General features: G+C 34.0%; 1 protein-coding gene across 11 annotated transcripts in view; it reads right to left on the reverse strand.

Moving 5' to 3' along the window:
* Positions 1 to 12,261, reverse strand: part of GTF2I (general transcription factor IIi) — a 92,945-nt gene that overhangs the window by 45,756 nt on the left and 34,928 nt on the right. For 4 of the 11 annotated variants that reach the window (XM_016153219.2, XM_016153217.2, XM_016153214.2 and 1 more), the window contains 2 exons: positions 6,211 to 6,288; positions 3 to 62 (listed from right to left, as the gene is read on the reverse strand). In XM_016153219.2, the coding sequence (XP_016008705.1) occupies positions 3 to 62; positions 6,211 to 6,288 (138 nt within the window). The remainder of the gene's footprint in view (positions 1 to 2; positions 63 to 6,210; positions 6,289 to 12,261) is intronic. The other 7 variants (XM_016153218.2, XM_016153213.2, XM_016153221.2 and 4 more) reach the window with 2 other exon arrangements.

Genomic DNA, 12,261 nt, shown 5'->3' on the forward strand with positions numbered 1-12,261 from the left:
ACCTTGCAAAGACTTCGAAAGGGGGAGTTTGTCATCAACATCATCAGTTTCAGAAGGGCCTGCTTTGGAATACAAAGATAATACTTCAAAAGTAATCCCAAAACTATTTTTTGGGTCACTTTAGTAAAGAAATTTGGGTGAAAGATATGGAGTGATACGGCCTTTTCATGAACAAAAAAGGCAAAATAAAGAATGACTGAATATGAATGGTGTCAACTTACGGTCTCAGTGAATGGAAAAGGTGTGCTCAGATAAATTTGTATATAGACAGTTAAAAGAAGTTTTAAAAATGACTAGACATATGGATTGAATGGGAATGAGATGTCTAAAATGGTAAATGGTTTTTTTTTTTAAACAGTAAAGGTTCATAACAGCTAACTGCAACTTTTATGTTATACAGATTGTAGGTGCAGGGTTATCTTACAAGGTGTATTTGTTCCTTCCTTGACAAATATTTGCTTAACCTTTTGTTAAACTTTTGTCATACTAAAGAAAAATGCAGAATAAATTATTATACCTTTCTTAGAATCTCCAAAATCATGTGATTAAAGTTTCAGTAAGCTTGAATCTCCATTGAAATAGAAACATGACAAACTAACAGTTAATTCTAAATCCCTCTTTCCTGAAAATCCATAAGAGCTTTTTAATAACATGGTTCATTCAAATTATTAATATATAAAGTGTTTGGGTTAATTACACCTTCCCAAAGTGCTACAGAAATTATGGTAACACATTTGAGCGTATTATTCAAACATTTTAGTGATAAAAGATTTTAAAAAGAAAAGACATGTTTTCAATGGCTATGTAACATAAAACATGTTCTTTCATGACTATGAATACAAACCACTTCACCAACTATCTCTGAATATTATTTGGAAAATAGACTGAGACTTTTGGAAAGCTTCCTAATACATGAGAACTTTCAGAAAGAAGCACTAACGTACAGATTATAAGCAAAGGACATATCATAGAGAGAAATAATTTCATTGAAAATACAAAAATTGTTTGTATTTGGAATCTCAACTAAGAGCAAGACACTGAATGAAAGAGACCTGAATTCAAATGCCAGATTCACTGCTTCCTAATCATGTAATCCTGGGTAAAAATATACAGAAAAAATATTAAATAATAGCTAAGGAGTACATCTGACCTTCACACTCAAAATGCTACAGTCACTGTGAAAATCAAACATTACCAAAGCTCACATCTGAATATCACTATCTTAGAGGAAGGCTGACACATGCAGAGATGTCCAAGCCTATGTGGGAATACCAAAAGTCTTGAGAGAAAACATCAACGTCCTTATGTAGAATAATGAACAACTCGATCACATGATATAACTACCACAATGATAGTACTAAGTCTACATGAGACAAAAGACATAAATCTTGATAACTTATATTGAATGACTGACACACAAAAACATATAACAACATATATAGTATGACATCATACTATGTCAAGATTAAAAACTGAGAAACTACTATACATAAAATGATGTATATGGACATATATACAGATACTTCTGTGGGGGTATATACACAGTAAAAGTATAAAATCATTATCAGAAAGTACAATTCTCAATTTTTAGAAAATGGTTAACAGGAGGAAGAAGGAAAAAAGTGGGAATCTGAAAGACCTCAGAGAAGCATGTCAATTACATATTTAACATGTTACATCATGTAGGACTTAGGGGACAACAAAATATTAAGATTCGGTAAACCTGGACAGATGTACATTATGTATGTAGATTTTAAATATTCAATTTTAAAAATATTTTAGAAACACAATATATCAATGCAAATAAATTAAGTACACCCAACAATGCGTCTCACAAATTGTTTTACAAATGAAGCCTGAAACAAGAGTACATGCTGAAAGACTCTATTTATATTAAATACAAAAACCAACAAAACTAATCTAGGTTGTTACAAGTCAGGACAAGGGTTACCAATGTACAGAGGCGGGGATGGTGCCTGGAAAAAAGTCCACGGGAAAGAAGCTTCTAGGATACTGACAACTAACAACAGACCTTCAGAATGCATAAAGCACGTCTGACAGAACTGAAAGGAGAAACAGATAAATCCACAAGAGGCAGTTGGACATTTCAATACTCTTGTAATTGATAGAACAAGTAGACAAAAATAATAGTAAGGATACAGCAGACATGTACCAGTCTACCTACCAAGCTTAACAAAGTTAAAATAACTGAAATTATACACAGAATGTTCTCTAAACATAATGAAAATAAATTGAAAATGAGTAACAGAAAGTTATCTGTAAAGTCCACAAGTACATGAAAATTAAAACTACACGGTGCTACATAAACCACAGGACAAAGAGGAAATTACAAGGTATACTTGAAAATGTTTTGAACTGAATGAAAATAAATACAAATAAAAGATTATGGGGTACAGCTAAGCTAATGCCTAAGAGGGAAGTTTATGGCATTAAGTGCTTGTATTGGAAATGATCTCAAATCAGTGATTTAAGCTTCTTTGATTTAAGCTTCTATCTTAAGAAACATCAAAAAAAAAAAATTAAATTAAAGCAAGCAGAGAAAAAGAAACATTAAGAGTAAACCACTGAATGTAAACACTAGATCTTTGAGGGAAAAAGATTTTTTGAGAAAACTCTAGAGCTAGACCAATGGTTCTCTACTGGGAGTGACATGTCCCCCAAAGGATATGGCAATGTCTAGAGACAGTTTTGATTGTCACAACTAGAAAGATGCTACTGATATCTATTAGTTAGAGGTCATGGAGGCTACTAAACATTCCATAATGCATAGCATACATCAGATGCCCACAACAATGAATTAGTTGATCTAAAGGTCAATATTGCCAAGCCTGACAAACCTTGAGCTAGAACAACCAAGAAAAAAAGGAAAGGCACAAATTACAAAATTGGAAATGAGAAAGACATCATGATAGGACTTGCAAACATTTTTTTAACAAGGAAACTTATGATGAGTAGACAAATTCCTTAAAAGAATCTGCCAAATCAAGAACAAAACAGTCCTATAACTATTAAAATAACTTTTAAAAATTAAAAAATAACATCTCTTAAGAATATTCAACAATGTATAAAAAGATTATACTTCATAACCAACTAGTGTTCATTATCCCAGGAATACTTGGCAGGTTAACTTTTGAAAATTAATGTCAATTACCACTTGAACAGACTAAACAAGAAAAACCATATAATCACCTCAATAGATGCAGAAAGACCTTTCACAAATTTTAACACCCGATCATCACACTAACTCTTCACAAACTGAAACAAGGAAGCTTTCTCAAACTGATTAAGGGCATCAACAAAATACCCACAGCTGTGAACAAGGTAAGGCTGTCTGCTCTCACTACTTATTCAACATAACACTAGATGATCCCAGCCAGTGCAATTAACACAAGAAAAAGAAAGGAATTTATTAAATTTATGCACGTTAGAAAATCCCAAAGATTTAAACAAAAAGTTGGTAGAATAAGTGAATTTTAATTACGTTACAAGACATGAGGTCAGCACATATAAATCTACTGTATATAGTTCTATACATTAGCAATAAACAGTTGGAAGCTGAAATGTAAAAGAATAGTACCATTTATGGTAACACCAAAAAACATTAACCACTTAAGATATAAATCTTGCAAAGTATGCACAACATCTGTATGCTGAAAACCAAATACTGATAAAAGAAATCAAGGTAGAACTGAATAGAAAAGATAAACACACATGAACACAACATGCTCATGAATCAGAAGATTCAATATTAAGATATTCAACCCAAGCTATAGATTCATCACAATCATACCCATTGATATTTTTTAAACCAATCAACAAGCTGATTTTTTAAATTTATATTAAAAAGGAGTTAAAATAGGCAAAATAATATTAAAAAAATTTTGGAGGACTCTCACAATTTGATTTTAAGACTTAATATAATATAAAGTACTCAAGACAACGAAATTTTGGCAAAACGACAAAGATCAATGTAACAATGTACTCAAGAAGCTTCTAGATGTAAAGGTAATACAATGGAAAAAGAACAGTCTTTTCAACAGATGGTGTCGGGAAAACTCAATATGCATAAGTTTCAACTCACTATCTTGCACACTATATAAAAACTAGGTCTACATCAATCACAGATCTAACTGTAAAACTATAAAAAATTTTTATGAAACACAAGAAAATCGGTGACACTGGGTCAGGCCAAGATTTCTTAGCTATGATACTTAAGCACAATCCATATAAGGAAAACAAATCCATAAATTCAACTTCGTCAAACTGAATTATTTGCAAATCACACAAAGAATTTTTATTCAGAATATACAAAGAATTGTCAAATGCATTTATTACAAAAAGTGTTCAAACTGCATGGACTGTATCTCTCAGCCTGCTAGATAAAAAACTAGTTGTCTAGCTCTCATCTTCTTCAACTGAACTTAGAAAATTATCACTGCAGGCAATCTTTCTCCTCTCTAAATTTATTTCCAACTCTTTATTACAAAGGCATCACCTTAAAATAACTCATATTCCCAATTTCAAAAGGGGGCAAGAAAACTTCTAATATCATGGCTGATAACAGCAACACTAAAAAGACAACACCAAAGATAAACTTTTTATTTTAAAAATTAAACATAACTTGTATTAAAAATATATATTTTATTAAATAGTATTTATTAAATTTATGCACTTATGTTAGTAAGATAGCAACAACTGCTATGAAGTCTAAATATTTTCCAAAATATTAACATATTAATTAAAAATCCCCAGAATTATCTCAGGCTTGTAGCCATGCAATTCCTAATGTCATAAGCAATGTTCAAAACTGACAGATAAAAGTCATGAAACTCACTATGAAACGGTTTAATATATGTATACAGATATGCGTATGATTACAAACCAAAATAAATTTATTCATAATATTTTTATAATGTTCCAGAACTGATAAAGGCTTATCTTTTTATATAAACTAAACCTATTAGGCAATACATATTAAAATCAAAATGAGGTATCATAAGGCACCTACTAAAGCAGCTAAAAAGAATAAGACTGACCATACAAGTGTTGACAAGGAAGTGGAACAACTAAAACTACTGTACACTGTTGAAGGAAATATACAATAGTACAAGTTCTGTGGAAGACAGTTTGGCAGTTTCTTAAAAAGTTAAATACCTACCATATGTCCCAGCTATTCCATTTCTACGAATCTACTCAGGAGAAATGAAGGCATAGTTCCACACAAAAATTTACCCACAAAAGTTGACAGAATTTATTTTTAATAGCCCCAAACTGGAAACAACCAAAAGATCCATCAATAGACAAAAGAGATAAATTGTAGTATAGCCATACAATGGAATAATACTCAGCAATAAAATGGAATTAGCTACTGATATATGCAACACTATGGATGAATTTCAAAACAATTATGTGAAATAAAGTAGGTCACAGCACCCCACCCCAAGAAAACAGTACATACTTTATGATGATTCCATTTATACAAATTTCTAAAAAATGGAAACTAATCTAAAATGACAGAAAATAGATCAGCGGTGGGCAGTGAATGACAAAGGGACAAAAGGAAACTTGGAGGTTATGGACATTTCATTATCTTGATTGCAATAAAGATGGTTTTATAGGCATATACATAAAACTAATCAGATTTTATAATTTAAAAGTTGTAATGTACTTAATGCATGTGTAAAAATTACTATTAAATATGGAAAACATTTTTCTAAATTAAAACTCATTGATGCATAAAAGCAAATTGCATTGTGAAATTATAACCTGATTCCTTCATCATCAAGCAAAAATATATGTAACAAAATAAAAAATAACTATAACTTATAAATTTTAAGATAATGACAATGTTTATAGTTATTGCTGCTGCACAAAGAGAGCTTAAAGATTCAGAAGACCTCTCATGCCTTGCAAATAACATAAGAAACTGGAATTGAATTCTAAACTGTGCCACTTTTACTTGTCCTCTGAAGAATATTAATGGCTATTTTACATTCCCCCTGTAATTGTTTGAGTTTACTGTATTGTCCTATTTTTTAAATCTATTTTATTCTAGTGATAAATTATTATAAGTACATATGCCAATCAAAAAACAATCAACAAAAAGTATTTAAGGAACCCAGGCAATTGATAAAATTTTAATTTTAATCACTAATAACACTTGAACAGAACAATTATATTAGATAATACCTTGAATGTTATATTGATAGTAATCAGGATCTTCTGATTCTTCCTTTACTGTCACAGCTGCCATTTCCAAGGAAATACCTGTAAAACCAAATAAAATAATATGATTATATTTCAGAGCATTCAGTTAAATGGTACAGGGAAATCCCTTTTACTCCCCTAATAATGCAGCATAATGCGTATATATTTTAAAGACTATGAAAGGACACAACTATGGTAGGTAGCAGGGAGATAAAAACCACCCAAAATCCAACCTAGACAAAGTTTTAACCACTAAGTAATATTCAGGCATTATTTGCTGCTAATATTTTTTTCTGACAAGTTCTTTCTTCGGTATTAAAGAAAATTAGTCACACTCTATATTCATTCACTATTAAAAATACTTTTATTAAAAATACCATTAAAAATCATTGTTAACATCAATTTTAATGACTCAATATTCCAGAGTAAAGATGGCATAAATTTTACCCATTTTAATCAGATATATTGGTTTTGTTCCTCCCCAAAAATTCCGTTGTTAACAAAGGTACAAAGCACACTTTTCTGCATAAACCTTTGCCCACAATTAGGATAGGTAATTTAAAGTGGACCTTTGTGGCTGGATATAAAAGAGTACATATTGTATAATTCCACATATAAGAAGGTCAAAATAGGGAAATCTTTGTTATTAAAACACAAGTAATATCAATTATATCTCAATAAAGCAGAAGAAAACAAAATGCACATAACTCTGATTTAAAAATACTCCAGCAAGTGACTGACTTTGGGAGAAGAGTAATGAGGGAGAGGAGAGGGCCTTCTTGGGGTGCTATGTTCGGTCTCCTGATATGAGTATTAGATTACAGAGGTGTGTATACTTTTTATTTATTGAGCTATATACTTATACTTCCATTATATTGTATTATATATACTTCAATTAAAAGTTTTGGGAAAGAAAAAAAATCTTATCTAATAAATTCTTATTAAAGATACATTCTCCATAAATTTTTCAAAAATAAATATCCCTTGCTGAGCTGCCTACTGGCATTTGACAGCAGGGACTTTCAAAAATAAAATGCTGATTTCATGGTATGATCGCAGTTGTTGATAATACTCTGACAACTTTAAGAAATGAACAACAAATGAGCATCTGTACACATTTCAGACTAAGATATTCAACCACAATCATACCAGTCCTATGATAAACTTAATACTGAGTTGATCCTATGTGCTTTGAGAAGTTTTGTAGAGAACATTTTAAACCAAAGAAATAGCTCAAAAAGAGAGTTAGCTGGATACATTTATCCCTAGAGCGACAAGCAAAGAAGGGGGTTATTCTACAGGCTACAATTATCTATGGGAAATTGGTTTGCTGTCACAAGATGGTGGCAGGGAACATAACATGTCTGGAAGCTGTGGGATTCTGTGGGCTGTCTCTTTAGTATAACCATGTTCATCAGTGAAAGTTAATAGAAAAACAAAGCAAACAAAACAGGCAGATCCACTGGAGATTCAGACCCTTCAGGAGTGAAGATTTAGGTCACTTTAATTAGGTAAAAAACCTTACCAGCTAAAGTCCTGGCTAAAAGCAAAAGACATAATATAATGGGTAATGATTTAATTTAAAAGTTGCAATGTACTTTATGCATGTAAATATTATGTATTTGGATATATTAACTGTTCTCATTTCTCTTTCGCATTATAGTTACAGAAATTTTTGATGGCATTTCATTTACCATTTAGCCTTTAAATAAGAATATTCAAATAGGTTAGGAGTGAATATGAGGAGTAATTACTATAGTCATGACTGTGTGGCAGCCTGACCCTGCCTGACAATTTCCTGCTCGAACAAGTTAGTTCCTGACTGCACAACCTCTTCCTAGGACTCTCCCACTAACGCGGCAGTCCGAAAATCTGCTTAAACCATTAAGCCAGTTTCCTTTTAGTTTGGCAGCCTATGTTCTCCTTCCTTATATGTGTAGAAATGAGAAAGTACAAGATTGTATAAAACTGCTGCCATGTTACAATTGGGGCTCAGGCTTTGGATAAGAATCCGCTGAGCCGGTGCTGGCATCAACAAACCCTGCTTCCTGCTTGTAGCCTCGGTGTCCCGACTCTGTTTGAGAATCTTGCAACAACTGGACAGTAAATCAGTCTCCCAGAGATGGGTAAAATGACTATTGAAACATTGTTATTTTGAGTAAGAGTAAAAAATGAATGTCTGTGTAGGAAGGAAAGCTGCATCAAGTTAGATGAGAACAGCTGTTTTATTGGCATATGGAAGTCTAAGTATGTGGAAAAGGGTGTATATGGCTGCTGAGTAACTGAAGCGGTAGCCTGTGCCATCATAAAGCTCTTGTCCCAGTTCCAGGCCCAATCTCTTAGGCTGCTGAAGTTTGGACTGAATACCAGTTGGCTGCTTGGAGGTTTCTGCCACAAAGGAATACAGTAGGGAGACTACAAGGCTAGAGAGAAAAGTTATCTGCACCTTCCTTTTGGCTTGTCTGTATACTGCTCTAATCAGGGTCACTCAGGGCTTGGCACACTATTCCAAACTAGCAAAAAACACACCCTTCCCACAGCAACAACTGGACCTACTTAAAATTTTTCCAATGCTACCAGAATCAGTTTCTACATGTCCCCTCAGACACCAGGACCAACTTACAAGTCAGAATTAAAGTTTTAGGGGTGGCAGCCAATTCCTTGAATTGTTACATGATTTTTATTACAAAGTTAATAAATATAACTATTTAATCTTTACATTAAATTTTCTCCAAATAACTGGTATGACTTTTTTCTCCTGACTAGACCATGACTGTTATACTAAGAAATATAAAAAATGAAATGAAATGGATATATTAAAAAGAAATTTCAAGATAAACTGAATGTAACGATACAAAGTACAGAAAAATGGCATAGATGATAGAGGCTTTGTTCATCCTCTCTTGTTACTAAATCAAAGTCATGACAGAAACACAGAGCAAACAGCAAGCAGAGTTGCCTGGGGTCTAGATGAACAGAAGCCCTACAACTAGGGAGAGAAATAAGAAATCATCATGAAATGGGAGGAGGTAGGAGGGGTGGAGGAGACTGGAGGTTACTCAGTCCAGAGCAGCTAAGTGGGACAGAGGCTGAAGAAGCAGCAGTTGGCAGCTGAAGACACCTATTAAAGCGGCCTTGTCCGCAACTGGACTTTCTCAGTGACAGATCTGCTTGCTTTGAGCACAAGGGCCAGAGGCAAGGCTTTCTCCCAGGCAGAAGTGCTGGCAGTATCTGTTGAGTCCTCCCCCCTCCCAGTATGGGAACACAGGCACTGCCATAACTGAGACTCACTAAACTAGATAACAGAGGTCACTCTTCACAGGATTCCTTGAAAGCCCACCTCACACAACTCGCAGCCCCACCTAAGCCACGTTCAGTTGTATCCTCGGCTGAGTCCCATGCTCCTTGCTGAGCACCTCCAAGACTCACACTGGTGGCAGCTGGCCTCGGTTTCTGGCACGGCCTCGAGACAACTATAATCACAGCATCTGTGAATTGCTTGCTGATTCTTAACAGGTGGCCCCAGAAGGGCACAGGCTGAGGCTAAACTTGGCCTGCAGCTAAACCTCTCTCAGGGCTGTGTCACTGGATGCCTACTACACAAAGCCATGCTAATAAGACTGGGAGACTTAGGAGCTTTGCTTAGTACACAGAAACAGACACGGAAAGGCAGCCAAAATGGGAAGATAAAGAAGCAGAAACCATATAAGGGAACAGAAAAGAGATCCAGGAATAATGGAGTCAAGCACTCTAACAGATACAGAGTTCAAAACACTGGTTATGAAGATGCTCAATGAACTTAGGGGAAGTATAGATGAACTCAGTGAAAAAAAAAAAAATGGAAATGGAAATTATAAAAGAGAACCAGTCAAAAACGAAGAATATACTACCTGAGATGAAGAGTGTGTTAGAGGGAATCAACAGAGTAAATGAAGAGGAGGATTGAATCACTGGTATAGGGGATGAGGAAGCCAAGGACACCCAACCAGAAAAGCAAGAAAAAAGTAACCAAGAATATAATAATAATTTAAGGAGCCTATGGGACAAAATTAAATGGTAAAAAACCTTTATGTCATAGAAGTACCTGAAAAAGAAGAGGGAGAACAAGAAGCTGAAAAGCTATTTGAAGAAATAATGATGAAAAGCTTCCCTAATCTGGTGAAGGAAATAGACATACAACACCACGAAGCTCAGAGTCCCAAACAAGATGAACCCAAAGAGGCCCACACCAAGACACATTATAATTAAAATGCCAAATGTTAAACACAAAGAGAATCTTAAAAATAGGAAGAGAAAAGCAGTTAGTTACCTACAGGGGAGCACCCATAAGACTGGCAGCTGATTTCTCAAAAGAAACTATGCAGGACAGAAGGCCTTGGCACAAAATATTCTATGTGATGAAAACCCAGGATCTACAACCAAGAATACTTTATCCAGCAAAGCTTTCATTTAGAGTCAAAGGACAAATAAAGAGCTTCTCAGACAAAAATATGCTCAAGGAATTTATCACACCAAGTTAATGTTACTCAAAATGTTGTAAGGACTTCTTTAAGAAGAAAAAACATGAAAAACAGGAATAAACAATGGTAATAACTATATTCCTATCAACATGTATCTCAAGTGGAAAAGAATTAAGTACTCCAACCAAAAGACAGAATGGATGAATGGATAAGAAAACAAGACCTCTGCATATGCTGTCTACAAGAGACTCACTTCATATTAAAAGAAATAGACTAAAGTAAGGAGATGAAATTAGATATTGCTTTGAAGGACCTAGAGGGTATTGAGCTGAATGAAGTAAGTCAGATAAAGACAAATACCACATGATTTCAGTATATGTGGAACAAAATCAACAACAAAAGGAAACAAATTCACAGATACGGAGAATATTTTGAGGGCTACTAGATGGGAGGAGGTGGGAGGGACGGTAATAAAGGACCAAGGAATTAAGAAGTACAAACGGATAGTTACAAAATAGGCATGGAGACCTAAAGTGTAGCATAAGGAAAACAGTTAACAATGTTGGAATAAATATGTAAGGAGGAAGAGGGTTACTAGATTTAGTGGGATGATCTCTGTGTGACTCATATAGGTCTCTAATCACTAGCTATGCTGTACAACTGAAACTAATATATTATTGTATGCCAACTACAATTGGGAAAAATAAATTCATTGAATTGTACAATGTAAATATGAATAGTTAATTGTCTATTATATTTCAAAAAAGTCAGGGGAAAAAAGATATAAAGTGTAAAGAAGAAAAAAGAAATCTCTAAGATAGCAATGCATCCTATTCTAGCCATACATAAAAATGGTTAAAGAATCCAATAAAATATTTTTCTTGTTTCACCATGTTTATTTTTGGATACAAAATATGCAGGAGATGAATATATGAATAAAGGGGAGATATTTTGTGAAATGAGTTTGGCACAATCAACTAAAAACTAAACAGAAAAATAAGATTTACTGTGGCATTAATAAAGAAAAAGGAAACACCTTCTGAAAAACAGGGTAATAGATTCAAATACTTTTTCCCAGAAAGGACAATTCAACACTACCTTTCTTGCAGATCATCAAAAAACTAACAGATCTATAACATTCATAAACATTCTCATTGATTCACACACAGAATTAACACAGCCCTTTCCCTTTCCCCAACAATTCATTCCAAATACCATTAATGGTGCTGAGTAAGGTAGGTGCATCAGGGATGTTCCATGGCCTAGAGCAGGGTGGCAAAAGAAGATTTATGAAAGGGCAGGGAAAACTGTGTGAAGGCTTTGGGAGACTAGGGGGCAAACATGAGTGGTTATATCCCCACAAGGAGTGTCAAAGTGTAAGCAAAGTACGGAAGGTGGCAACGAGATGTGGGGTGAACAACAGGACATGAGTTAAATGAAATAAATATACTGAGAATATTCAGTTACCATGGTTCTGTGACAGAACAGAATTATACAGGAAAGGGGGAAGGAAAAAACCTTGGAGTGTTAACAGACTGATATAGGCATTAAAAAAATAGATGTAAATATATGT

This window comes from Rousettus aegyptiacus, unplaced genomic scaffold (assembly GCF_014176215.1).
Source record: "Rousettus aegyptiacus isolate mRouAeg1 unplaced genomic scaffold, mRouAeg1.p scaffold_m13_p_8, whole genome shotgun sequence".
Classification (NCBI taxonomy): Eukaryota; Metazoa; Chordata; class Mammalia; order Chiroptera; family Pteropodidae; genus Rousettus; species Rousettus aegyptiacus.